This window comes from Camelus dromedarius, chromosome 10, assembly GCF_036321535.1.
Source record: "Camelus dromedarius isolate mCamDro1 chromosome 10, mCamDro1.pat, whole genome shotgun sequence".
NCBI classification, from domain to species: domain Eukaryota; kingdom Metazoa; phylum Chordata; class Mammalia; order Artiodactyla; family Camelidae; genus Camelus; species Camelus dromedarius.
In genome coordinates this window covers 76,885,198-76,908,496 of record NC_087445.1, presented here as the reverse complement: position 1 = coordinate 76,908,496, position 23,299 = coordinate 76,885,198, and the positions used below count along the sequence as shown (strand labels likewise).

The 23,299-nt window shown below is 61.4% G+C and overlaps 2 protein-coding genes across 5 annotated transcripts in view; one reads left to right on the top strand and one right to left on the bottom strand.

Moving 5' to 3' along the window:
* The window catches only part of FAM163B (family with sequence similarity 163 member B), a 30,903-nt gene extending 19,929 nt beyond the window's left edge, over nt 1-10,974 (top strand). The window contains exons 2-5 of one of the 2 annotated variants that reach the window (XR_004136460.2): nt 4,620-4,735; nt 5,445-6,078; nt 10,525-10,643; nt 10,915-10,974. Coding sequence is in view for 1 of the 2 variants with exons in the window: in XM_031450909.2 (XP_031306769.1) it covers nt 4,643-4,735; nt 5,445-5,846 (495 nt within the window). In the remaining variant the exon portion in view is untranslated. Of the gene's footprint in view, nt 1-4,619; nt 4,736-5,444; nt 7,564-10,524; nt 10,644-10,914 lie in introns of those variants that run through there. The other variant, XM_031450909.2, reaches the window with a different exon arrangement.
* The window catches only part of ADAMTSL2 (ADAMTS like 2), a 34,875-nt gene continuing 20,563 nt past the window's right edge, over nt 8,988-23,299 (bottom strand). For 2 of the 3 annotated variants that reach the window (XM_064490733.1, XM_064490735.1), the window contains exons 12-19: nt 19,765-19,862; nt 15,941-16,067; nt 14,612-14,825; nt 14,349-14,504; nt 13,682-13,852; nt 12,801-12,977; nt 10,391-10,535; nt 8,988-9,615 (exon numbers count right to left, since the gene is read on the bottom strand). In XM_064490733.1, the coding sequence (XP_064346803.1) occupies nt 9,497-9,615; nt 10,391-10,535; nt 12,801-12,977; nt 13,682-13,852; nt 14,349-14,504; nt 14,612-14,825; nt 15,941-16,067; nt 19,765-19,862 (1,207 nt within the window). In that variant the 3' untranslated portion in view covers nt 8,988-9,496. Of the gene's footprint in view, nt 9,616-10,390; nt 10,536-12,800; nt 12,978-13,681; nt 13,853-14,348; nt 14,505-14,596; nt 14,826-15,940; nt 16,068-19,764; nt 19,863-23,299 lie in introns of all 3 variants that reach the window. The other variant, XM_064490734.1, reaches the window with a different exon arrangement.

Below are 23,299 nucleotides of genomic sequence, written 5' to 3'. Positions count from 1 at the left end.
GGAGGGCTGGCCTGGGCGGGCACCCCAAAACCTGTCATTGCATGGCTGTGCTTGCTACTGTGCCGTGCATCCACAAAGATGCTGTGGGAGACGGGACCTCACACCCCGGGGACGTGGGGCCCCACCGTCGGGGTCGCTGATGCCCCAGGAGGGTTATGACGGCCACAGCAGACCTGGCTCCTGCCGACCCCAGAGCCGCCATGCCGGGATGTGGGAAGTGCCCTCCCCTGGCCTCAGCTGGCTCACCTTCCAAGGTGAGGGCCACGCCCCATGGGGCTACTGTGGGATCTGGGGGGGGCCTGACTGACAAGTTTGCTGGACGGGTCGGTGGGGCCGCTGAAAGCCTCTGGGCCCGAGAGGCCCCGGAGCCCCTGGGCGGGCAGTGAGCCACACGTGACTTTTGGCTGCGATGGGCCCATTAGCTGGAATGGCACACGTGGACCAGTGGCCCTGGTGGGGAGCCGGGCTTCGGCTGGGTAACGGGGAGTGACTCCGTCCTCCTCTGAGCTTCAGTCTCCTCCCCTGCAAATTTCTGGTCCCAGCGCCGGCCCCTCCCTCCCACGGCCACTGGGAAGACTAGGGGAGGCTGCGGGGCTCCGCTCTGCTGCCCGCTCTCTGGCTGCGCCGGGTCGGGCAGAGACGAGCTGCAGCACCCCTGCGCCCGGGGCGGGGTGCGCGCGGGGGGGAGCCGGGCCACGCTCCGCCGGCAGCTGCTGGCTTTGCTTTTGTCTCACCTCAGCGAAGAGCGTGAAATGCAACTGGACAGCAGGCCTGGCCCCTGCCCAGCGTCCCCCGCCGGCCGCCTCCCCTGCACCCCAGCTCCCTGGAACCGGCCCTGGTCTCCCTGCCCCCTCGCAGGGCAGGCGGGCCAGCTGGCCCCAGCCACCCTGGGGGCCGAGGAAGGTGGGAGCTGCCCGGCAGGGCGCCCAGGAATGCAGGGGTCCCTGGGGCTCCTGAGCGTCTGTGTGGCCTGCGCTGTGTCCTCCTGACCGGACCCTGCTGGTCCAGCTGTCTGGAGCTGCCTGTCTGCACCTCCATCTGTCTGAGTTTGGAGCTGTCTGTGAGTCTGTCTCATTGTCTCGTTGCTTTGGGCCTGTCTGGATCTACCTTTCCGTCCCTCTGTCTGTCTGCTCCGGATCTGGGTCCCCACCCCAGCTTTGCCTCTGCCCCACAGCACTGCCTGGGCCAGACCCTCTTGTCAGCACCCGTCCGTGTCCTCCTCCATCTGCAGACCAGCGTCCCCTGCGGCCACGCTCTCTCCCAGGCCGCTTGACCCCATAGAGGAGCCTGTGGGGACCCAGTGAGCCTCCAAGCTCGCCACGCGGGGCTCAGCTCCCTCACTCCCGCCCTCCGACCGCCCAGACCCTGAGTCTCCACACAAAAACCCCGTCTGTCAGTTATTCCCACACATTCCTGGAAGAGGAAAACTCGGCCCAAATTCCAGCAAGTCTTTGGCAAGGTTTATCAAAAACTTTAGAAGCGTGCACACCACAAAGCCCTTCGCTGCATATTCCTGCAACCGCAAGAAGTGGGAAGTGATGCTGACACCGGCCCGCGGGTCCCCGCGCCCGGCGTGAGGGGGGCTGGCCAGCGCCGGGGCCCCGGTGACACCGCGCCTCGAGGGACACGTGGGCTGCCTGGGGCTGGACGCCTCAGGGGAAAGGGAAGGTGTAGACAGAATGACACTCTTGCTTAGGACGGGGAAGGAAATGCACGTTTGCCTATATTTTTAGGAAGCAGCAGGGGAAGGATGACCCAGAATGAGGTGGCATCACTCTCTCCGGGCGGCGCGGCGGGGAGGCAGACGTGGGAGGGAGGCCTCTCCGTGGGCACCTGGCTTTACGCCTTTGACTTTGGAACCGAATGTTTTCTACAGTTAAAAAGCAAAGTTGAACCAGTTTTTTTAAAAAAGAAAGTAAAATTTTAAAATAATTTTAAAAATAAAATAACCAAAAAAAAAAAGAATACCGTTTGTTAGAAGAATGGCACCGACAGACTTGCTCAACTCAGGGTTGCCTCAAACTTAAATTTGTAAAAAAAAAAAAAAAAAAAAGTGTGTCTCTGAAGCACAGTGAAGTGAGCGCAATCAAGTAAGTTACGCACGTAATAATCACATACATTACAATGAAGTGCGGAACGGTGCCTGAAAAGGGAAAGTAAAAGCTAACTGGAGTAAACGAATCTGAGGGCCCAGGCGGTGGAAGGAAACTGCTGAGAATTATTTCAGGTGACTTTGAAACCGTCTTTTTGCTAGACGTCCCTAAGGCGACGAGAACAAAAAGAATAACAGATCCGCACCTAATTCCACTCCGTAAACTCCTAGCAAGGACAGTGGTTACGCACAGTGGGGAGAGCAAATAGGTAACGAAGTGTATGTCATTAGGAAACAAAATTTTCCCTGCGGAAGTCACAGAGACCTCACATTTTAACAAGTAAAAACCCTTTCATCTCAAATTTTAAGTGGAAATATCAGTATGACCTCATGTCCATTTTTCTCTTCCTAAAAAAAAAAAAAAAAATTAAGTCTTTCTTAACTCTGGTCACTGAAAATGCCTGGAACCAATGGAAACCCAAGAGCAGCCAGCACCCCTGGTGCCCAGGCAGTGCCCTCCACAACTCACTTCCCACCAGGAGAGCCGGGGGGCCCAGGGGGACGGCAGGTCCCAGGACTGCAGCCAGGTGAGCTGGGATAGCTTGTGCCTGAAAGCAACACGCGTCAAGGATTGCTGGGGTCCCATCAAAATGATGCCCGAGTCGGCTTAGAGGGACCTGCCACCCTGCGGTCCCAGAGGGATCACTTGCGAACATCAGAAAGAGTAATGACAGTGGTGGACCGAGACACACCAGGTACATGGAAACCAGTGAGGGCACGGTGCTGTTGTAAAACAGCCACAGACCTCGGGAGGTGCCAGCTGGTTCTGAGAACTGACGACACTGAGAGCTGAGCATCTGTGCCCCTCCGCGGCGACTGCCTGTTGCTGTCCCCACAGAGGTGACAGGGAAAGTTCTCTGGAGAAGAACCGAGCTCATCCATGCAGGAGAAATGACTGCATTTGAAAAGTCACCATTTGTGACCCGTAATGAAACAGCAGATCTAGGCAAAGACTCCCGCCGGCTGCTGGAAGGGCGAGGTCGGGGCCGACGGGGTACTCCACGTGGGAGAGTGGGGCTGCCGGCCGCTGAGCCCCTGGTTAATGTCAACATCAGGGCCAGAGGGACGGCCGTCTTGGGGCCCTGAGAGTGATGTGAGAGGAAGGCAGGGTAGACGACAAAACCATGACAGAGGAGGACGTGAAATGCTGCCAGAGGTGCAGCCAGTTTGAGTTTGCGGAGAATTCTGTGAAGTAAATGACCCAGCTTCTTCTGTAAACAACATGGGGCGGGGAAGTGGGGAGCACGATGGGAACTGAACTCTTCTGCAGGCAAAGGAGCCGAACACAGCTGGATGCTGATTTGAACAAATCAGCTGTAAAAAGACATTTTGGAGATGATTAATGGTTTTTTTTTTTTAAAAAAAGGTCTTCACCTGTCAGATTTTGCACTGAAATATTTATGAGTGAAATGATGTGCCTTGGGGTTTCCTTTCAGGAACTCAATCGCCCCCACCATGCTATTCCCCTGCAAAAAAAAAAAAAAAAAAAAAAAAAAATGGTGGGAAGGGGAGATTGGGGAAAGGTGTGCTGGAACCAGCAAGCAGTGGTGTGAGCGGTGGTCATGAACCATCCAGGGATCCACCAAGCCAGTCATTGAACCTTGGCAGCTTGAAATGGGCCACGGTGAAGTATTTCCACTGCGAACACCGGCAGACGCTACCAGCCAGGGCGCTTTTATTCTACAAACTGTTGTATCGGCACCCGGACAGGCGGATGGAAATCTCACAGGAGCACCGCCGGCGACAGCAGGGTTCAGTTTCTCTACCTCGTGTCTGTTCAGCATTTTCCACAGAAGTTTACGAAGGGCACATCCTTAGGCCCAGAAATTCTGCTTCTAAGAATCGATCCTGAAAACGTCATTGAAGTCGGCCCTGCAACCCAAATGGCCCCAGTGTTGAGCTACAAAAACATTTATTAAAATGTTGGCTTAAGTTTTTTTTTTTTTCATGTAAACAGCCTATCAAAAAGAAGTTGGTTTTCAGTCTTGAAAGATGAAACAGTTCTGGAAATCGGTTGCAAACAATGTGGATACACTTAGCAGCACTGAATCATACACTTAGAAAATGGTGAAGATGGCAAGCGTCATGTGGTGTGTCTTTTACTGGCAATTTAACATTTTAAGAGAAAAGGGATTGGTTATGTTATAAAATGGAAGATGGTTTGAAGTTATGTTGCAGAAGAAAATTTAATGATAAGGATAAATAAGGACGATCTTGTTAGGTGGAAAAGCAGGTTGCAAACCCGTAGGTTCAGCCTGGCTGCACCTGGGCGAATTTTACAGAGCGTGAGCTCGCTGAACCAGCTGGGGGTCTCCTGCCTACCCTCAGGCCCAGCCCCTGCCTCCCACACGCGTGCCCTGGGGTATTTTGTTTTCCCTTTTGGGGTGTTTCCTCAAATTCCTAAATGAGAGCAGTTTCTCTCTGCGCTGAGATAATGATGCAGTGAGGCCGGTGGTGTGTGTTGCAGGCTGTTGATGGAGAAGGGGGCGGATGACAGCCGGGACGGTGGTCATCACCGGGGGCATCTTGGCGACTGTGATTCTGCTCTGCATCGTCGCCGTTCTGTGCTACTGCCGGCTCCAGGTACCCGGGCACTGGGAGGGGCGGGAGGGAAGCCAAGAAGCAGGGAGCCCTGCAAAGGGAGGGAGCGCCCCGGGGGGCCGAGGCCCAGGAAGCGGGAAGAGCCGGGTCTTGAAGAAGGTGCGCAGCAGCCCAGATTCCACCTGGGGGGCTCAGGGATGGCAGCTTCCCAAACACCCTGGGAGGTGAGGCCCCTGGGGCTGAGCGAGGGCGAAGGGCTGAGCCAGTGGCACACAGCTGCCTGGCGGGGGCAGGGTGAGCACGTGGGCTGTCTGCTCCGCCTGTGCACCCCTGCCCCCGCCACGCTCTAGGGCTGTCCTAGGCCCCCATGTCTTCCTGACAGAGAAGGGGAAGCCGCATGGGCAGGGCAAGGCAGCCCAGCCCGGGGCCCATGAACCAGGCTGGGGCCAGACTGCCTGGGCTGGCATCCCAGCTCTGCCTCTTCCAGGCGGCCTGAGCCCCGAACCTCAGTTTCCTGGCCTGCAAAATGGAGTTGTTAGTCGCACCTGCTTCCAGGAGCTGTGGGGTGAAATGAGGGAATCCCTCATCTAGGGACCCCAGGAATCCGGGGTGCCCAGCCTGAGCAAGCTCCAGGACGGGGTGGTTAGAAGGACATGGGGTCCGAGCCGGGTGCACCGGGCCCCCTCTGGGTGCCGCGCGCGGTGAGGGTGAGTGGGTGGGGAGCTGGGGGTCACCGGCCCTCTGCCCGCAGTACTACTGCTGCAAGAAGGACGAGTCGGAGGAGGACGAGGAGGAGCCGGACTTTGCCGTGCACTCGCACCTGCCCCCGCTGCACTCCAACCGCAACCTCGTGCTGACCAACGGGCCGGCCCTCTACCCGGCCGCCTCCACCTCCTTCAGCCAGAAGTCCCCGCAGGCCCGCGCCCTCTGCCGCAGCTGCTCCCACTACGAGCCGCCCACCTTCCTCCTGCAGGAGCCCGAGGACGAGGGCGTGCACAACGGCGGGGAGCGCGTCGCCTACCGGAGCCTCAGCCAGGAGGACGTGGAGCTGCCGCCCGGGAGCTTCGGGGCCCTGCAGGCCCTCAACCCCAACCGCCTCTCGGCCATGCGGGAGGCCTTCTCCCGGAGCCGTAGCATCAGCACCGACGTCTGAGAGCGCCCCCAGCCGCCGACAGGTCCTGAGACCATGGTGGGGTCTCGACGGCACATCAGCCTGGCCCCAGGCAGCCTGGACCAGGGCTTGGCCCAGCTTTCCTCGCATCCCCATCATCGCGGGGGCCCTGTTGGGGAGCCCGGGGGCTCTCAGCAGGGATAAGGTCTGGTGAATGCTAGCGTGGCCGCCCGGGGCCTGGTCTGGAAGGGAGGCAGGCGTGATGCAAGCACAGGTGAGCGGTAGCATCCAGGTGAGAGGCTGCAGAGCGAGGTAGGGCCCTGGAGCACAGACGCCAGGCTCCTGACGCCAATGCCGCCATTCAGTAAAGGGGCAGTGGAGAGTGGCCTCAGTCTCAGCCCCAGTAACTTGGCCATCTCTGGCGGCACGGCCTGGCCACATCACTCCCTCTCGGGGCCTCGGTCTACCTACCTGTTCAAGGAAGGGATGGCAGCCATGACCCTAGGGCCCTGCAGCACAAGCCTTGCCTGGCCATCAGGGACCGGGTGTTCGGTCCCAGATCGGAGCCTCTGTGCCCCCTCCCCCAGCCCCTCCCACACACACCCCGGCTTCAGGTGCCAGGCAGCCAAAACACTGGTTGAGCTGGCCTCCCTGCTGGTCCCCCTAGAGAGTTTCCAGGCGGCTGGTCCTTTGGGAATGTGCAGCCCCAACTGGTGAAAAAAGAGGTTAAGAGGAGGCCGTGGGCTGACCCCCTGCTTCAGGAGTGACCACCCTAAAGCACACAGGAGTGACCAGTCCTCAGCCCTGATGTGGTCAGGCACACAGAGCCCCGGGCCGGGGGCTGAAAGGCCCCCGAACTCCCCGCGAGACCTGGGGTGGGCCGTTTCTGGGAGCCCTTCTGCTCTGGTCCCCAGGGTGACAGACCCAAGCTCTCCTACCTGCCTGGTTGCTCCCAGGAGGACCTGGGAGCAAGGCCTCAAGCCACCCCTTCCCCCCCTCCACCTCCACGTGAAGACCTCAGCTGAGCCCACCGTCCACCACGCTCCTAGCAGGGCTCGGGGGTCCCTCCATCCGGCCAGAGAAATGCCCCAAACCCAGGGGCACCTGCCATGGAGAGTGCAGCCCCCCCACCCCGAGGCGTCCTTTCCTGTCTCTGCAGCCCCCTGTGCCCTCCTGGGCTTCCTCTGCCTTTGGGCCTGACCATGGAGCCCCCCACCCCGGTGAGGCAGCCCCACGTCTGCCCAGGAAGACGGACAAGCTCCCAGCTCAGACACCCCCCTGAAAGATAAGCTTTTAGGGCAAGCGGCTATCCCTAAACCGTGAGCAGCTTTGACCGCCTTCCAGCTTTTTCTTGAAAGTGCCGCTGAGCCGAGACTCGGGCGTGAGCGGAGTGAGGGAGACTTACTATTTTTAGCAGTCTCAATTTTTTCCCCCTCTTCTTCCTTTCTCCTGCCTCAGTTTGGACTCGCTAATGGGATTCATCCCCAAGCTTCCCCTCCCTTTGTCAGACCCCATGAGTCTGTTTCTGATGCATTAGCTTGTGGGGTGGGCAGGGGTGGGGGGCGAGGGCCTGGAGGTGGCACTTCTGTGGCTGTTCTGTTTGGTTTCCTCTTTCCTTTTCTGGGCTCTGGCCTCTGTATAGATTCCTACGTCCTTTTGACATGAACACGCATCCGTCCATCTGAGGTCACTCAGCTCCACCGTGGGGACCTACGGGGAGCTGCCTGCTCCCTGACAAAATCGAGAGCCAATAAAACTCCTCTCGGACACCACACACCGTCTTCAGTCAGCTGGGATCCGAGCCAGCCCAGACCCCTCTCCGGAACTCCCTGGGAGGGGCCGTGTCCAGCCCCACCCCAGGCAGAGCGGGTCATTCCTCTCCTGTCCAGCCCTGGGGGGTCAGGGCTCCGCCCAGAGGGGCCAGCCACAGCCACGTTTGCTTTTGAGTTTCCAGGAGTGCCTGGGTTGACCTTCCAAGATTAGGAATCACTGGCCTAAACCCTGAGCTCCTGGAGAGCATGATGTGGGGGATGGGCTGAGCCACCTGGGGCAAGGGACAGACCTCTCTGGGCCTCAGTCTTAGCCTTCACACAATGGGTGACAACGATACTGACTCATGGGGCTCCTAGGAGGACTGCACGAGGCAGCGCTGATAAAGCGCTGGGCACAGACCCTGGCATACAGTAGTGCACAATAAGTGTTAGCAGAGAGGAGGACAGTCGTAGGCAGTAAGGAGATGGGAGTGGGGAGGGGGGTAACAGGGCACCGTGGTGGGGTGGTCAGGGGGCCCAGACCCCTGGAACTCAGTGACCCACCTCTACTGGAAGCAAGCCGCTGACCTTGAGGGAGCCACCCCAGGGCCTCAGCCAACCTGCAGTGCTGCTCAGCCAACTGCCGCGCTCTGGATTCCGCCCTGAGCACTGCGGTGGGCCCTGCTCTGGTCCCTGTTTGGGGACAGGCTGGCTCCAAATCCCGGGGAAGCAGCCAGGCAGCCACGTGCCCCTCCTCCCTGTCCCCAAAGGAGACACCCCCCCCCCCCGTGGCAGCCTTGGCCCTGCACTGGTCTGCTGTCCTGCAGTGGGTGGACACCCATGTTCTCCCTCCTCTGCTGCAGCCAAACCAGGGTGCTTTGGGCATCCTTGACTCCCAACCCCGCCCCAAAGCTTTCTTTTTCTATACACTCTTCCCCTCTTTCAGAACCACACCTGCTGCTGGACTGCCCTAAACGTTGCCTTCCCCAGGAAGCCCTCCCGTGTCCCCGCACCCCCAAGTCCAGGTTAGGCAGCCCTTCTAAGAGACAGTAATGATGGGTGTTCTCTGCGCACTCGGCACAGGCCCTCCCGCCCTGCCTGCCTCGCCTCCTCTGCTCTTCCCAGCACACCCCAAGGTTCAGGTGACGGCGCCCCAGCCCAGTTGAGAGGAGCAAGGCTGGCTCAGCTCTGCCTCCAGCGCCCAAGTCCTGACGGCCCTGAGCCCCCTCCCCAGCTGCCCAGGCTTCCTCGCCTTCTGTCTGCTTTCCCCTGCCTGCCATTTCCGCATTGCCGCCCGGCCCCCAGCCCCACTCGGTCCTGGACCCAAGGCCTCAGCAGAGTCTCCCGAATGGCCAAGCTGGACGGCCACCCCGGCTCTCGCAGCCCCACGGCCGCCCACCCCTCCTGGCAGAGCCCCAGAGAGCCCACAGTGTCACCATAAATACGGCCACTTTATTAACATACAGAGAGTACTGACGCACGACGGCACGGCCACGCGTGCCATGAGAAACATGCCTCTTCCCGGGCATAAAGTGCGGTGGGTCCCTGCGTGCCAAGAGCTTCGTGTCGGGGAGGCGAACGATGCTAAACCGTGAGATTAAAATTCCTCTGGGAGGAGCGCACCTGCACAGGAGCAGGAACCCGGCGGCCCCTGATCTCCCTGGCTGCCCCTCCCCCAGCCCTGGAGGGAGAGACGACGTCTCCAGGCCCCTGGGTGGGGCTGGGTGCCCAGGGCGGAACCACAAACGCGCCATCCTCATGGCTGTGTCCCAGGAGGGCTGGTGGGCGCTCTCGGGGGCTCTCCTACCCGGGGAGAGCAGAGGCTCAGTGTCACGTCTTCACAGCTGGGGGCCCTGCAGGAAGGGTGTCCGTGGAAGGGCCCCAGGAGCTGCTGCGGCCCCAGGGATGGGGTGCTCGGTCTCTGAGGGGCGGCTGCCGGGCCTAGGAGTGGGGGGGCCTGCAGGAGCGGCAGCACGCCTTGCTGTAGTACCAGTGGCCGCAGAGGTTCACCTTGATGGCCAGGGCGCAGTTGGTGCCTGGCTGGTCCTGGCAGCTGTCGTCTGGGAAAGGGACACGGCCAGTGGGGCAGGGCATTGGGAGGGGGTCAAGCGGTGAAAACTCAACAGGACCCCCGCCCACCCCATCCCCCCAACCGCTCTCCCACTGGAGAGGGGGCTCCAGTCAACCTCCCTGCCACCCTTTTCCTGCCCCTGGCCCTCTGTGGGGATGTCACAAACCCTACCAAGGAGTTTGAACTGCGCACAGGAAGGGTACTGCTCAGAAGCCAGAGTTTGGGGGAGCCACTGGTCCCATCCCCAGAAGCCTGTGCTCCTCTACGCAACAGGCCGGAAGCAGAGTTCATCGCCCACCCCTGGTGCCCCTTCCCCTCCGAGCTTAGCACCCTCACGCACCTTCCAGGTGCTCGAGCCAGAGACCCTTGCCTCAGCCCCTCCCCTCCCCTCCTCCTGCGTGCCCAGCACCGAGCTGTTCAGGCTGAGTCATCCTGGATCCCTGGTCCCCTGCCCCACCGCTGTCCCCCACCCTTCTGAAGCCAGATGCTCTTTCCAAAGTGCAGGCCTCGGCATGGCTCCGGGGACCCCAAGCGTGGGCCGGATCGCACGTGCTGCCCTTCCCTCCCTCCCCTCCCCACTGGGCTCAGCTGTTCCAGGAGGGGACCTGTGCTCCCCAACGACGTGCCTCAGTCTCTGGAGCCACTGGACCCTCCCCAGCCCCCGGCTAACCCCAGCTCGGCCTTCAAACCCTAGCTCAGCCTCAGCCCCTGATCTCCCTGGGGGAAGAAAGCCCCTGCCCCGCCCTCAGCCTCCCCCTCCTCACCTGGGGGCTCCGTGGGGCAAGGCTGCAGGTCACAGGCCTGTCTGCCAACAGGCTTCACCAGCGGGTCGCAGCCTCGGACGATGTCAGTCCCCTGGTAACACTTCACGTCTCGCATCCGCACGCCCACCCCGCAGGTCTTGGTGCACTGACGGGGAGAGACGGCATGGCCAAAGCCCCACCGGAGGAGGGCGGACCCCACCCCTGTTGCCAGGCTGCTGCGTCTCAACCGACACAAGACACGTGGAAGCTTGAGGTGACAAGGGGAGGGCGGGCGCTGGCTGGCAGCCAGGAGACGCTGACCCCCATCCCACCCAGTGCTGTTCGGTGTCCCCATCTGCACAGTGAGGAGGTGGGGAGGTCCTTTGTTTCCAGCTTTCCTGGGTCCTGTGAGAATGCTCGGGACGCATGGGGCCGTGGCTGAGGGAGAGCGCTGGTTCCCCACTCCGCTAAAATGCTGTGTTTGTTGTAAGCCAATTACGTGTATCTTCCAAAGCCACCAACCCCACCCATGGCTCCCCGTCCAGATGTTCCCCTTGGAAAACCCCGCTGAGCTACCCAGGACACCAGGGGCATCTGCTGACCCCAGTTACCCTACCGCCCTCCTGCCAAGATTCTACAGGCGGTGGCTCCCTCTGGCTCCCCCGATGTGGGTGACCCCGCATCACCCAGGCATGTCTGGGACCTGAGCCCTCGGTTTCCTGAGGGAGGTGGGTGTGGGAGGCCCCAGCTCTGGGCACCCCCTCCGGTTTTGTTTGCAGAGACGCAGGGAGAACTGATTAAGACTTAACAGGGAGGGCTGCCTGCCCGATGCCCGCTCCCAGTTTGCGGGGGCTGGTCCAGTCCAACAAGAGGCTGGCTCGCCACCGAGCACAGATGCCAGTCCGCCTTGGGTGGATGCCCCGAGAAGCCTCTGGCCATCCCTGACCCCCAGAGAGAACATGCATCTGGCCAGCCCTGGATCCCATTCCTCGGTGCCTGGGTGGATGGGACAGCTGGGAGGATACACTCTTACTGAGCCCCCATCCCAGGGAGGGGCAGCCACAGGCAAAAAGACAGCACCCCAGCCAGGAACAAAATGACGGCGGTCCACATCCCCACGGTTCAATCACCCGTCCTCCACCCACCATCACCAGGGCAACACAGGGCATGACCCCCCAGCGCTCCCAGGCAAGGACCACTCTGGGCCTCCCTGCTTGCTCCTGCAAAGCTGCGGCATTGCTAAGTGGCGGGGAGGGGGGGGCTTGGGGCGTGGGAGGGTGATGCGGCTAAGGAGATAGTGAGGAGACAGTGGGAACCGATAAAACTGAGGTCTAGACCTGACCTCCCCGGTGCTGTGAGAAGGCTTCGGGGATGTTAGCAGCCCCCAGGGGCCCTGGGGCCCCGCCAGGAGGCCTCCACGGGAAAGGGGGCCAAGGAGGGAAACAGCAGAAGCTAAATCAGCCCCCTTCGCTCAGCCAGAGACCTGGGGAGGGGGGAGGGTCTGTCCCCTGCTGCCCCGTCTGTGGGCCCCAGGCTGCTCCCCCGTCTGTGGGCCCCAGGCTGCTCCCCCTCCTCAGACCAGCCACATGTACCCCGGGGTCTCACTGGGACGGGCTGGTCTGGGGCCTCCTTTCACTCTGCAGCGTCCTCACCCCACCTGCTACATCCCCCAGTAGCTGCGGGTCCGCCCTCTCTCCAAACTGGGGTTTCCTCCCCGCATGGGATGGAAAAGAGAGCCCGTTCCTCACAGGGCGGCGGGAGGAGGAAAGGAGCCTGTTGGGCAGATCACTGGGCCCGGCCTGCCCACAGGGCCCTCGGAGCGAGAAGAGAGGGCTCTCCCCCAGCTATAGCGGAAGGAGAGATCTCAGCTCCATGTCACCCGCCAGCCCGAGGCCAGGGAGCCCATCAAACTGTGGAGGGGCTGGGCCTGTGTCAGAACAGTGGCTGCCATTCCTGCTGGCTTCCCTCTGCCCCCAGTGCACACATCTTGCTGTCCCCTCTGCATCTCTAATCCTGTATCCTTGCCTTGACTCTGGATCCCAGGGCCTAGGCCATGTTTGAGTCAGCCCCGCACATCCCCAGTACCCACCTGGGATCTGTCTGTCTGTGGTGGGTGTCTGGCACACAAGCTGCCAAAGTCACGACTGAAAGGCTACAATGCCAGGCCAGAAGTGACCTGGGCCAAAAGAGGGCCAGGACAAGCAGGGCAGGGATCCCAGAGGTGAGAGCCGGGAGGGCTTTCTGGAGGAGGTGGCTCTCATACCTGCTGACCTGGGAGAGCTGAGAATCTTTCCAGGGATGGAAAGCCCTGATGGAGGCTGAGCCAGGGGCCGTGAGGAGAACTTGGGGGGGCAGAGAGGAGGTACTTTGGCAGGACCAGAACTCAGGCCTGGCCTCAGACAGCCTCAGAGGGGGCCAGCTCAGTGCTCACCTCAGACCAGGGGCTGGTGTACCACTTGAAGCAGGGCCTCTCGAAGCACGTGCTCTCCTCGGGGGGCTTCTTGGCCAGGCCGCACTCAGGGCCGCTGCGTGTCTGTGGCTTCCCGTTGGCCAGTTCCATGCACAGGACCAGTCTCTTCTTCACGCCTCGGCCACAGGTGGTGTTGCACTGAGGCCAGGGGACAGATGGAGCCGGGCCAGAGGTCAGAGGCCAGAGGCCACAAGGATCAGAACACAGGGCCCACAGCGGCTCCGGGGAGAGTGGCTCAGACAGGCCATAGCCAGTGGGTCTAAGTGCTTAGGTCAGGGGGAAGTCGCTGAGAGCTCTTGGGTCGATAGCCATTTGGCCCCAAACAGATTTGCTTAAAAGCAATTTAGCAGAAACCCATCTGTTTTGAAACAAAATGGTTAATGACATGCGATTCAAGGTGATTTAGCTAAGGGTGAGCTGCCTGAAACAGCTGGCAGCAAGCGAGGTGGTTAAGGGCTGTCTGAAGCGGCAGGTTGGTGACCCTGACAGGTCCAGGGGCCCCGAGAACAAATGGGTGCCGGGCCAGAGGCCAAGAGCTGGGCGGCCGAGTGAGCCCACCCCCCTAGCCTGGGCTCACCTCTTCTGGGAGCGGAGGTCAGGGGACCGCTCCCGGCCCTGCGTGCGTCACTGGGCGTTCGCTACTTAGATTTGAGACGTTTTCAGCACTTTTCTTACCTCTTTGGGTTTTTTTTTTTTTCTGTCAAATCAATGTTTTGTGAATTGTGCCATCACCAATTCCAATGAATTCCTCGTTGGACCAAGCTGTCATTCTGGCCACTTGGCTCTCAGCCAAACGCTCCCCCAGACAGAGGGGGCCCTGCTGCCGGGCTCAGGACACTCACCCGCTCCCAGTCCTGGGCCAGCCAGTGGGCGGGGCAGTTCTTGTCTCCGCAGGGGTGGATGGCCAGAGGCTTGGTCTCTGTCTGGCACTGAGACTCGGGCACCACCCGGCCGTCGCTGGTCTTGCAGTACACGTGTCTGATCATGCGGCCCTGCCCGCAGCTTCCACTGCACTGCAGGGGGCAGCCGGGGTCAGAGGCGGAGCCCTCTCCCAGGTCCCCGGACGCCATTCCCAAGAGACAAGCAGAGCCGGGGGAGGGGGAGGGTTGCCATGGCAACCACTTTCTAAAATAGCATTTTCTCTTCTAATTACAGAAATATTGCATGCGCGATGAGAAACACACAGAGGAAACACACCTAGAACACCTAACAGGGCCGTCTGCACCCAGCACCTGGAGAGGACCCCAGCGCGCATCTGTCATCCAGACCGGAGGCCAGAGAGGCAGACACACAGACAGGCAGGCAGGGAGCTTATAAAAGGGGATCAGATTGCAACCACTTGTTTCTGGATAAAGGTTTTGACTCCTCGTAACAACACGGAGGAAAACCAGCCGGGTGTGCTTCCTCTATGGGAAAACTGAGGCACAGCCAGAGGGAAGCGCCTGGGACTTACCCTCACCGGCCTCACGCCCTCGCCACCCCTCTGAGCACAGCCCGGCCCGCCCTCACCGGCCCCCAGTCGGATACGGTCCACTGGCGGTCGCAGGGGGGGCCTGTGCAGTCCTTCTCCCCCACAGGCCTGGTGTTGGGGTCACACAGCTTCTCATCCTCCGAGCAGCGGATGTCCCTGGTCACCACGCTGCGCTCCCCACACTTGGCTGTGCACTGCGAGGAAGCTGGGGGTGAGGGTGGGGTCCACACTGCCCCGGATGCTGCGGCCCGGCTCACCCAGACCCCCAGCCCCCGCACCGGCTCACTCTGCGCATGCACACCTCCGACCACTCGGACATCTCCCACTGGGGCCCGCAGGCCGGGTTCCGGCACGTTTTGCGCTCCTCGGGCCGCACGGCCTCGGCGGCTTCGCACAGGTCGCTGTACACGGAGCTGTCGAAGCCGGGCGAGAGCATCTTCCAGCAGCGCACGATGCGGAACTGGTAGCCCTCGCCGCAGGTGCGCGAGCACTCGCTCCAGCTGCTCGTCTCCCACCTGCCTCGGGAGGGGGCACGGCCTTCAGCGACCCCCACCCTACCCTGGCCGCCGGGACTTTATGCCCCAACTCCTCCTTCCCCTGTGAGACCCAAAGTCACACTGAGCTAAGCCAGACAGGAAGCTGGTTGGGTCCCACAGGGGAGGCTGCTGCCCTGGCGACCCCAAGCCCACTGGGAAACCCCCAGGTGGAGGTGGGGTGCCCAGAGCCTGCATTTGGCCGGCCTGCCCAGGAACCCAGGCAGCCACCACCTGCTCTCCCTCCAGACCACCCACCTGGCCTTCCAGCCACTTAGGGGGCCAGGTCCCAGCCTTGTTCCTTTGCTGACGCCATTCCCTTCTCCCAGAGTGACTTCCCCTCCTGCTACGGCCCCCTCTTCCAAGGTAGGATCATGCCCCAGTGTCCTAGGTCCCTGAGCCCCACCATGGGGGCTCTGAGGGGAAGAGCAGACCCCCATGGCAGCACACCCAGCTTCTCACAAAGGGGCCGATGCTAGATGGAGCAGAGCCCCCATCACGGAGCAGAGGCCCCACCCCGATGGAGCAGAGCACCCCACCAGTGGAGCAGAGGGCCCCCGATGGAGCAGAGCCCCCACCACGGAGCAGAGGCCCCACCCCGATGGAGCAGAGCACCCCACCAGTGGAGCAGAGGGCCCCCAATGGAGCAGGCCTGGAGAAAAGAGGGTGTGTAGCTGCATTAGGGAGCAGGAAGTGCTTCCTCCTGCAGGCAGGACAGGAGGCCTGGGGGGCTAGAAAAATGAGGTCTCCCCCCACATCCCAGGGACACTGGCGGGCTTGGAATTTCAGGAATAATCCTTTTGGGCTTCTTAAAATTCTAGATGCACCCAGTAGGCCTGGGGGCGGCAGGGGCCAAGAGCCAAGTTCAGAATGATTCTCAGTCTGCTGTGGAAGACAGTGATGGAGGACCTACTGTGTGCGAGACACAGTGACAGATTATACTGCAAAACGGGAAGTCACAGAAGGCCCCCACGTCCCTCCCACAAAACCCAGTTGAAGGAACAGGATGCCAACTCCTGCTGCGCCCCTGGGCGGGGGCAGAGCAGAGCCCCCACTCCCCACACACACCCTGCCCCGGGGCACTGGGCGGCAGGTACCTGGGCTGGCACTCCCTCCCCGCGCAGAACTCCTGGACGGGCTCAGGCCTGGTCAGGGCGTCGCAGTAGCTGTCATCCACCTCAATGCCATCGTAGCGGACGCACATGGCGTAGGTCGACATGACCCCTGGGTTCAGGACAAAGGGAGGGACCCAGTGAGCTGATGGTGAGCCCCTTGCAGACCAGCATTTGGAACCTACGTGACCACAGGCAAGTCACCTGACCCCTCAGCGCTTTCTGGCTTAAATCGAGGTTAATGACAGTTACCAGCTTACAGAAGTGCGGGCAGAACCCAGTGGGGACAGCTTTGTGGGTCTGCCCTGCCCATGCCCCAGGGTCTGACCACTTCTCTTAGCACCCTCTACCCCATCCAGCCCAGGCTGGGTACCCAGTTTACACGTCACAAACCCTGGGCTTTGAATAAATTCAGATTGGCTCTTACAGAGGCACAGAGGCAAATACAGCCAGTGTCACTAATTTTCATGCATTCAACAATTACCCATCACTGGGTGGGTGGGTGGGAGAGGGGTGAGTGGATGGACGGATGAATGGTTGGGTACAGATGGATGGATGGGTGGATAGGTTGGTGGGTGAGAGGATGGATGGATGGAAAATCTAACCCTTCCAGCCCTTCCCAGCCCCCCCAGACGCTCTATTACCCTTGGTCCTCCCTGCCCTCCGTGGCCTGCCCTAGTCCTTATCAGACCCCGTCATGAACTTTCTTTAATCATTGTCGTGATTAAATACCCAGGACTCTATAAACCCCGTTGAGGACCATGTGCAAAGGGCCAACTCTCAACTAAAAGTAACTCCTTGACCCCACCTCCACCTTCTCCTTCACTGGTCTTCGTCCCCCGCACCCCTGTGTCAGGTACCGAGCTGGCACTGGGGCCGAACTCACTACACACAGGGCAGGCCCCTGCCAAGGAGCCAGGATGACTCAGGGAGTGTCCGCCCTGGTGAAGGCCCCGGCGGGGGCAGGGTCTGTTGCCACTGTTGTTCCTGGTGTGTGTGTGTGAGAGACAGAGAGAGACTGAGTGGGACCGGCTGTCCTGAATGACGGTGAGACAGGAACCCTCCTCGCTGGGCTTGCCCTTCCCCCAGGAGGAAACCAGTTTCCCCATAAACAAAGAGCCCCAGCCACCTCGAGCTCATCCCAGCGGCGCGTGTCTGAAAGCCAGCGGCTCCTGCGTCTCCGAGCCCTGGCCCTGGACGGAGGGAAACGGCCTGGAAGCAGCCCGCACAGGGATTTTTTCTTTTTTTCCGTGAGAGGCGAGCCAGGCTGCAATCACGGCTCCTCTCTGCCAGCGCTGGGCTGTGTAGTCTTTAGTCGGCTCTCGGGGGGGAGGCTGGCTTCCTGGCCAGGTCTGCTCAGAATGTTCCAGGCCTCAGAGACACCAGCTCTGGGGCCCAGGGAGGTCCAAGTTTGGGGACTTACAGACCCTCACCGAGTGCCTGATTATTCATTCGCTGCTCGTCAGCGAGTGGAAACACAGCAGGTCCTGATCAAGAGAGACAGGAATTCTGGTCCCAGCCCAGTCTCCCGCTGGTGGGGTGACGTGAGTACTGTCCGGCTGTCCGGGCCTCATCCCCACGGTGGGAACCCCCCACGGAGGCTGGGCCGTCAAAGCACCAGTCTTCCAGACACCTGCTCCTTACATCGGTTTGAATGCGGTGCTTTTCAAACCTTCTTGGACAGCAAGTAAGCCCTTCCTCCAAACGAGAGGAAACCCCAATACTGAACTGGGCGGGCGGAGATGAGCTCAGGGCCCGCCGGCCCCACTTCCCCACTCTCGCCCCCCGTGCCAGGAGGTGCTGAGAACCGTTTGAAATCATTGCTTAAGACTCCAGCTCCAAACCAATTCACCTGCATTTCTCCTGCTCCAAAGAGCTTCTCTAAGGAAAAGAAAGAACGCTTGGTGCTATAGCTGGAGCTCAGGAGACGGGACCCTTGCCGCACTGATCCTCCAGCCCTTCACGAGCTCACCGCGAGGCCCGGGGGCAGGGAGGGGCCCTGATGCGTGCTGATGCGGCTGCGGACCTGCGCACAGACACCACCTGCCGCAGAATGCTTGTAACTTCCCCTATCAGCACGGCCGCCACGCTGGCCTGGCCTCAGCACCCCATAAAATGGGATTTCGGGAGGAGTTGGCCACAAAGTGTGCAGATGTGGCCACGGGGAGCCATCCACCGATCCAGCTTGGTGACTCTGCAGTGATGGGGAACTCGCTGTGTCTCCAGGCCACTCATTCCAGCCCTGGACAGCCTCGTCCAAAGGAGGGCTCTTCCTTTCAGCAGACCCCAAATCTGTCTGTTTACTTCCTTCTTCGTTTGTCCTCCTTGGCACCTTGGGCCACCCAGGGCAGGTCAGCCCATCCCTCTGCCTGGACACCCTGTGGATGTTCAGAAACGGTGCCGTGTCCTCCCTGGGGACTGCCTTCCACCCGGGGCCCGGCATGGGCCTCACCACTGAGGCTGCTTCCCCCTGGAGGGATCTCAAGCGACGTCACCTCCCCAGGCAGCAATGTGTCCAGGAGGAATGGAAGATGCTCCCAGGCACATGTTCTGTGACAATCCGGGCATATTTGGAGTCCCGGGGGGGGGGGAACGGGGCTCCTGACTCAGAGCAGGTCCACGCCCTTCAGGAGCAGGCTCTCGGAGCAGGCTCTCGGAGCAGGCTCCCCCAACACCCAGCACGGGGCTCGGGCCCCCGGCTCGCTCCGAGACCAGCCGCTCAGCTGCCCCCGGGCCTCAGCGCTGGTGGGTGGCGGCAGCAGTCCTGGCGACGGCGCCCGCTTGCTGAGCTTTGGCCTTGGCGGCTGGCCTCCCGTTTCATGTCCATCCCTAGTGCCGCGTTTGGATAGGTGCATGTCCCATTTCACAGGTGGAAAATTGAGGCTTGCAGAGATTAAGCCATTTGCCGAGTGCATGTGGTGCGGTCAGCCAGAGAGTGCACCCCAAGTGCTCACCGCACACCCCACAAAGCCCACCTCGCACCCTCCGGAATGCCAGGGGAGAAACATCCTGTCCCATACCCTGCTGAGGGGGGTGGGAGGCTTCTAGAACAGGAGGGGCCACAGCTTCCAGCCCGAGGTGGAGAGCCCGTGGTCCATTCAGAGCCCTGCATGGCCACCTCCCCAGCTCCTCCCTCGAGCCGGTCTCCTGAGATGCCGGCCAGGGCTGCGGGAGGCGTAGCCATGCCAGACCACCTGCTGCCCAGTGTCCAGTCAGTGGCTGGTCTCATCCTCCTCCCTGGCCAGAGCATGCAGGGGGGCATCTAAAGCTCTGGCCAGCTGGGATGGGAGTTCAGGGGCAGAGCCAGGACCATCCTGCGTTTTGAGTGGCAGCAGCCCCAGTCTTGTCCAAACCCAAACATGAAGTCCCAGGTATAGACCAGGCGGCACCGGGGTTTCCCTACAACGTTTACCACGGGTCCCGGTCCTGGCAGGGACCAGCGCTGGCCCCAGACGCAGCTCCAGTCTCTGGTCTGCGACCAGCACCTTGGTGTGGTGGTGGCTGGCCCCGTGAATGGGCAGACACAGATTCAAACCCAGGTGGGCACTTACTACGCACGTGTATCTATCTGCCCAGGCACCCGAGGGGGTTCCTGTCCCTCCCACTTCCTCCCCAGTGCGGCCCTGAGTCTGAGCAGTTTCCTCAGTGGGTCTCTCTGCCCCTCCTGTGTTCACTGTAAGCAGAAGTGAAACCCTCACCACCTGAGATTTCTTACTTTTAACGCAAAGGACATTTGCTCTAATCAGACGTGACAGGAAGGCGGCAGGTGATGGAGCGCCTGGCGGGCCCCGGCAGCCGGTCGCAGGTACCTGTGGTGCAGGTGGCACTGCAGGGCTCGTGGGACGAGAGCTTCCACCGGTACATGTCTGCGGGACTCACGCCTTGCTTGCGGGCCTTGGGCCTGGTCCTGAAAGCAGGTCAAGCCGAGAAGGGGGTGAGTTTTCACGGGAGAATGTGTTCTCATCCATGGAAGACAGGTCTGCTTTTGCAAAACAGCCTACCTGAGCCCCGGGCAGCAGCCCCACCTGTCGGGGGCCCAGGGCCCACGATCTAGAACACAGCCGGGGGAGGGGGGAGGTGGCGCCGGGGGAGGCAGGTCTTAGAGGCGACCGGACATTTGCATTTTCCATCCCAGTGACTCAGCCTGAGCACACTCTGCAGCTGTCAAAGCACCCTCGGGGGCTGGGAGTGAAGACGGGGGCCCACCAACATCCCAGTCCCTCCTCACACACACACATACACACATGCACACACACACACGCACACAGACACACACGCACACGGGCTTCTCACTGTCACCTTCAGCAGGGGCGCGCAGAATCCTCACCACCACCCCGAAAGGGACCTCAGAAAGCACCTCGCGTGCTGCGAACATGCCAGAATTCTCCGCCTCGGTCTCCCTCAGCCCAGCCGAGGTTCTAACAGAAGGGGCACACTGGCCCTCAGGCCTCCAGCGATCAAAACGGAGAAGCTGGGGCTGCAGCCGGGGGGTTGGCCGTGCCGCCCCCCACCCCCCCGGACGCCTCTGCCCAGGTCTGCGATGGCTGCGGTGCGCGGGGACGCCGTCCTGGGGCCCCGCCAGCGACGGGCTATGGTTCTTGGCCGGAACTCAGGCAGCCAAGCCAGCTATTGTTAGGGTTGTTTGCTTCTTTGAACCAGTCGGCGTGCTGGGGCCAACCTCAGTATCCAGCGTGCAGGCTCGTTTTGGACTCGGCAGGGGCGGAGGGAAGTGGCGGCGGCTCCCAGACAGCTGCTCTGAGACGCAGCTGGCCGAGCCTGAGTGTGGCCCGCGGAGTCCTGAGACACCTCCCCCGCCCAGAGCCAGCAAAGGGGACGTGGGGCGATGGGCCGGAGGGCAGCACAGCATTCGGGCCCCACCGCCTGTCCACTTCCTGTCGGACCCAGAGGGGCTGACTGAGGACCACCTTGAGCTCAGAGCCTCTCACGGGGTGCGGCTCCTCTCCTGGGGACCTTCTGTCACCCCGGAGGCCAGGCTCAGACGAGGGGTGCAGGGCATACGTTCTCAAGGCTTTCCGGCCAGTTCAGCGATGGAGACATTGCTGTTGGTCCTCCGACTTCTGGGATTTCACAAGTGGATGAGAACGGCTCTTACGTTTTAGTTTTGCATCAGTGTTGCCCTAAAGGCACATCACGCTGAGGACCAGGAGAGAAACCGCCCACGGACCTGAGGTGGTGAACTGGCCGAGGTGACCGCATCCAACCCGGGAGTGAGCGGGAGGGGGTGAGGAGGCAGACGAGGACGGAGCTGGCACTGGGCCCCCTCACCTGGTGGCTCCACAGCCAGGAGCCTGCCCCAGGCCCTCCACAGGTGCAGGGGCGAGGGGAAGGTTCCCCCTCTCGCCTCCTTCAAAGTGAGCGGGAGGTTTATAATGGGGCGCCCCGCCCACCCAAGACCCAGCATCTCAGAACAAAGGCCCCAGGGACCTCCTTGGGGAGGAAGACCACTCCCTAAGGGCCGATTCCAAACACACCGAAATGCGCTGATTGGGTCCCTCACCCTCCTTTCAACAGCTTTAAATTCTCCCCAAGAACTAAAAGGGATGAAAAGATCCAGCCCCTGCCCCGCCCGCCCCCCCCACCCGCGGAGAGGCTGCACCATCTTTATCTGATTACACACTCCTCTGGCCGGCGGCAGCGTGACTCATTCTGGAGAGAGAGAGCAGTTCAAAATAACCCTTTGGGTTTTAAGCACCAAAGGTATTTCTGGAGGGGCTGCCCACGCAGCACGGCTAACACAGCACGCTTCACGCACAGCACAGGCGCCCCTCATATCCCCGCACAGTGCCAGGCCTGGCGGGAGAAGAGCACCCCGGAAGTCACTACACCGCCAACCCCGCGCCCGCCTCCGTCCGGTGGGAAGCCAGGGCCCGGTGATCCCGGGAGTCAGAGCTGCAGGGCCGCCACGGCGCCCCGGGCTGGGATGCTGCAAACCCGGGGCCCGGGGCCCTCTCCCCAGCCGCCCGGCAAGCACAGGCCGTCCAGCCCCCGCAGGGGCACCTCTGGGACACCACGCTCATTTATAAAAGACTCAGAAGAGCGCTTTGCTTTTCTTCCCGTCCAGGCGGGGAGAGGGACCCTGTGTCTCTGTGTCCCAAGCGTCTGCCTCTGGTGCCCAGGCCTCCCTCGATGGTCTGAGGCTGCTCTGAGAAGGGGAAAATAACCTTTCCTTCCTGGGCTGCCCACTTAGCTTCCGCCCTCTCAGAGCAGACGCGCCTTCCTGTGTTTGGACAACTGGCCGCGACACGGCTATTTTGGCCTGGCGGTTTCCCCCACGGCGGCCTCTCTCAGCCTTTTATCTCCGAGGACCATCTTTGGTCTCTGCTCTGCGGCTCCTTTGATGCAGCCGCTGGGGGAGCCGCCCCATCTCACCCGGTTGTCGGTACTCTGAGTTGACAGTCACTGTATTGATTCCTGCATCCCCCACAGGCCGGCGCTGGAAGCCCAGCCATTCCCCTTGGGGCCAAGGAGGGCGGGGGGAGGGGAGGCTCAACTGCGACAGGGCAGGAGAGAGTCTCAACGATGTGACTTAAGACCCTAAGGCTTGACCTGACCTAGGAATCCCTGCATGCCGGAGCTGGCAGGCCCTGAGGCCAAACTGAACAGCGGCCTGTGTGGCACCTGGCGAACCGGTTCAGAAGGGGACCCTGGCCACCACAGAGCTGGCCTTCCTTACATCTATCACGGTCCAGGCCTTGATGGTCCTTCCTGTTTCGGGGGTCCTCCCTGGGTGATTCGGGGCTTCACAGGCAGGATAGAATTCAATCCTCTGGACAGCCCAGAGGGCTGAGAAGAGCTCCCCAGGCTCGGAGCCCTAAGGAACTGGCCCCAGTGTAACAGGCAAGCACGGGCTGATTCTGAACTCCAGCCCTTCGCTGTGAGCCCCCACTTCAGACTCAGAACCTGTCGCCCCCTTCCAGCTCCTGGACCCACACGCCCCCAGAGCCCCACCCTCTGCACGCTTCTGGACCTGGGTTGGGGAGAGTGGACGGCCCCGACGGGCCCATGGGAAGAAGGCACAGCAGCCCCGGGCCTCCTGCTCTGTCCACGCTTGCAAAGAACTCCACTCAGAACTTCAGAGGTGCCCCGGATGTGCCCCTGCTACCACATGGGAGCCGGGGGCCTCAGAAAAGAGCTTGAGAAAGGGGGCTTTGGAGGGGCTCTGGGGGCCAGCTTCGCTGCTCTCGCCCCCGGGGAAGGGTGAGAGGGTCACCTCCAACCACATCAGCTCGAGAGTGAGCCCCAAGTCTGGCATCAAACTCGGTTCCCCTGAGCTCCCCAAGGACGCCCACCCCTGCATCCTCGGCGCTGGCTGGGGCTCCTCTG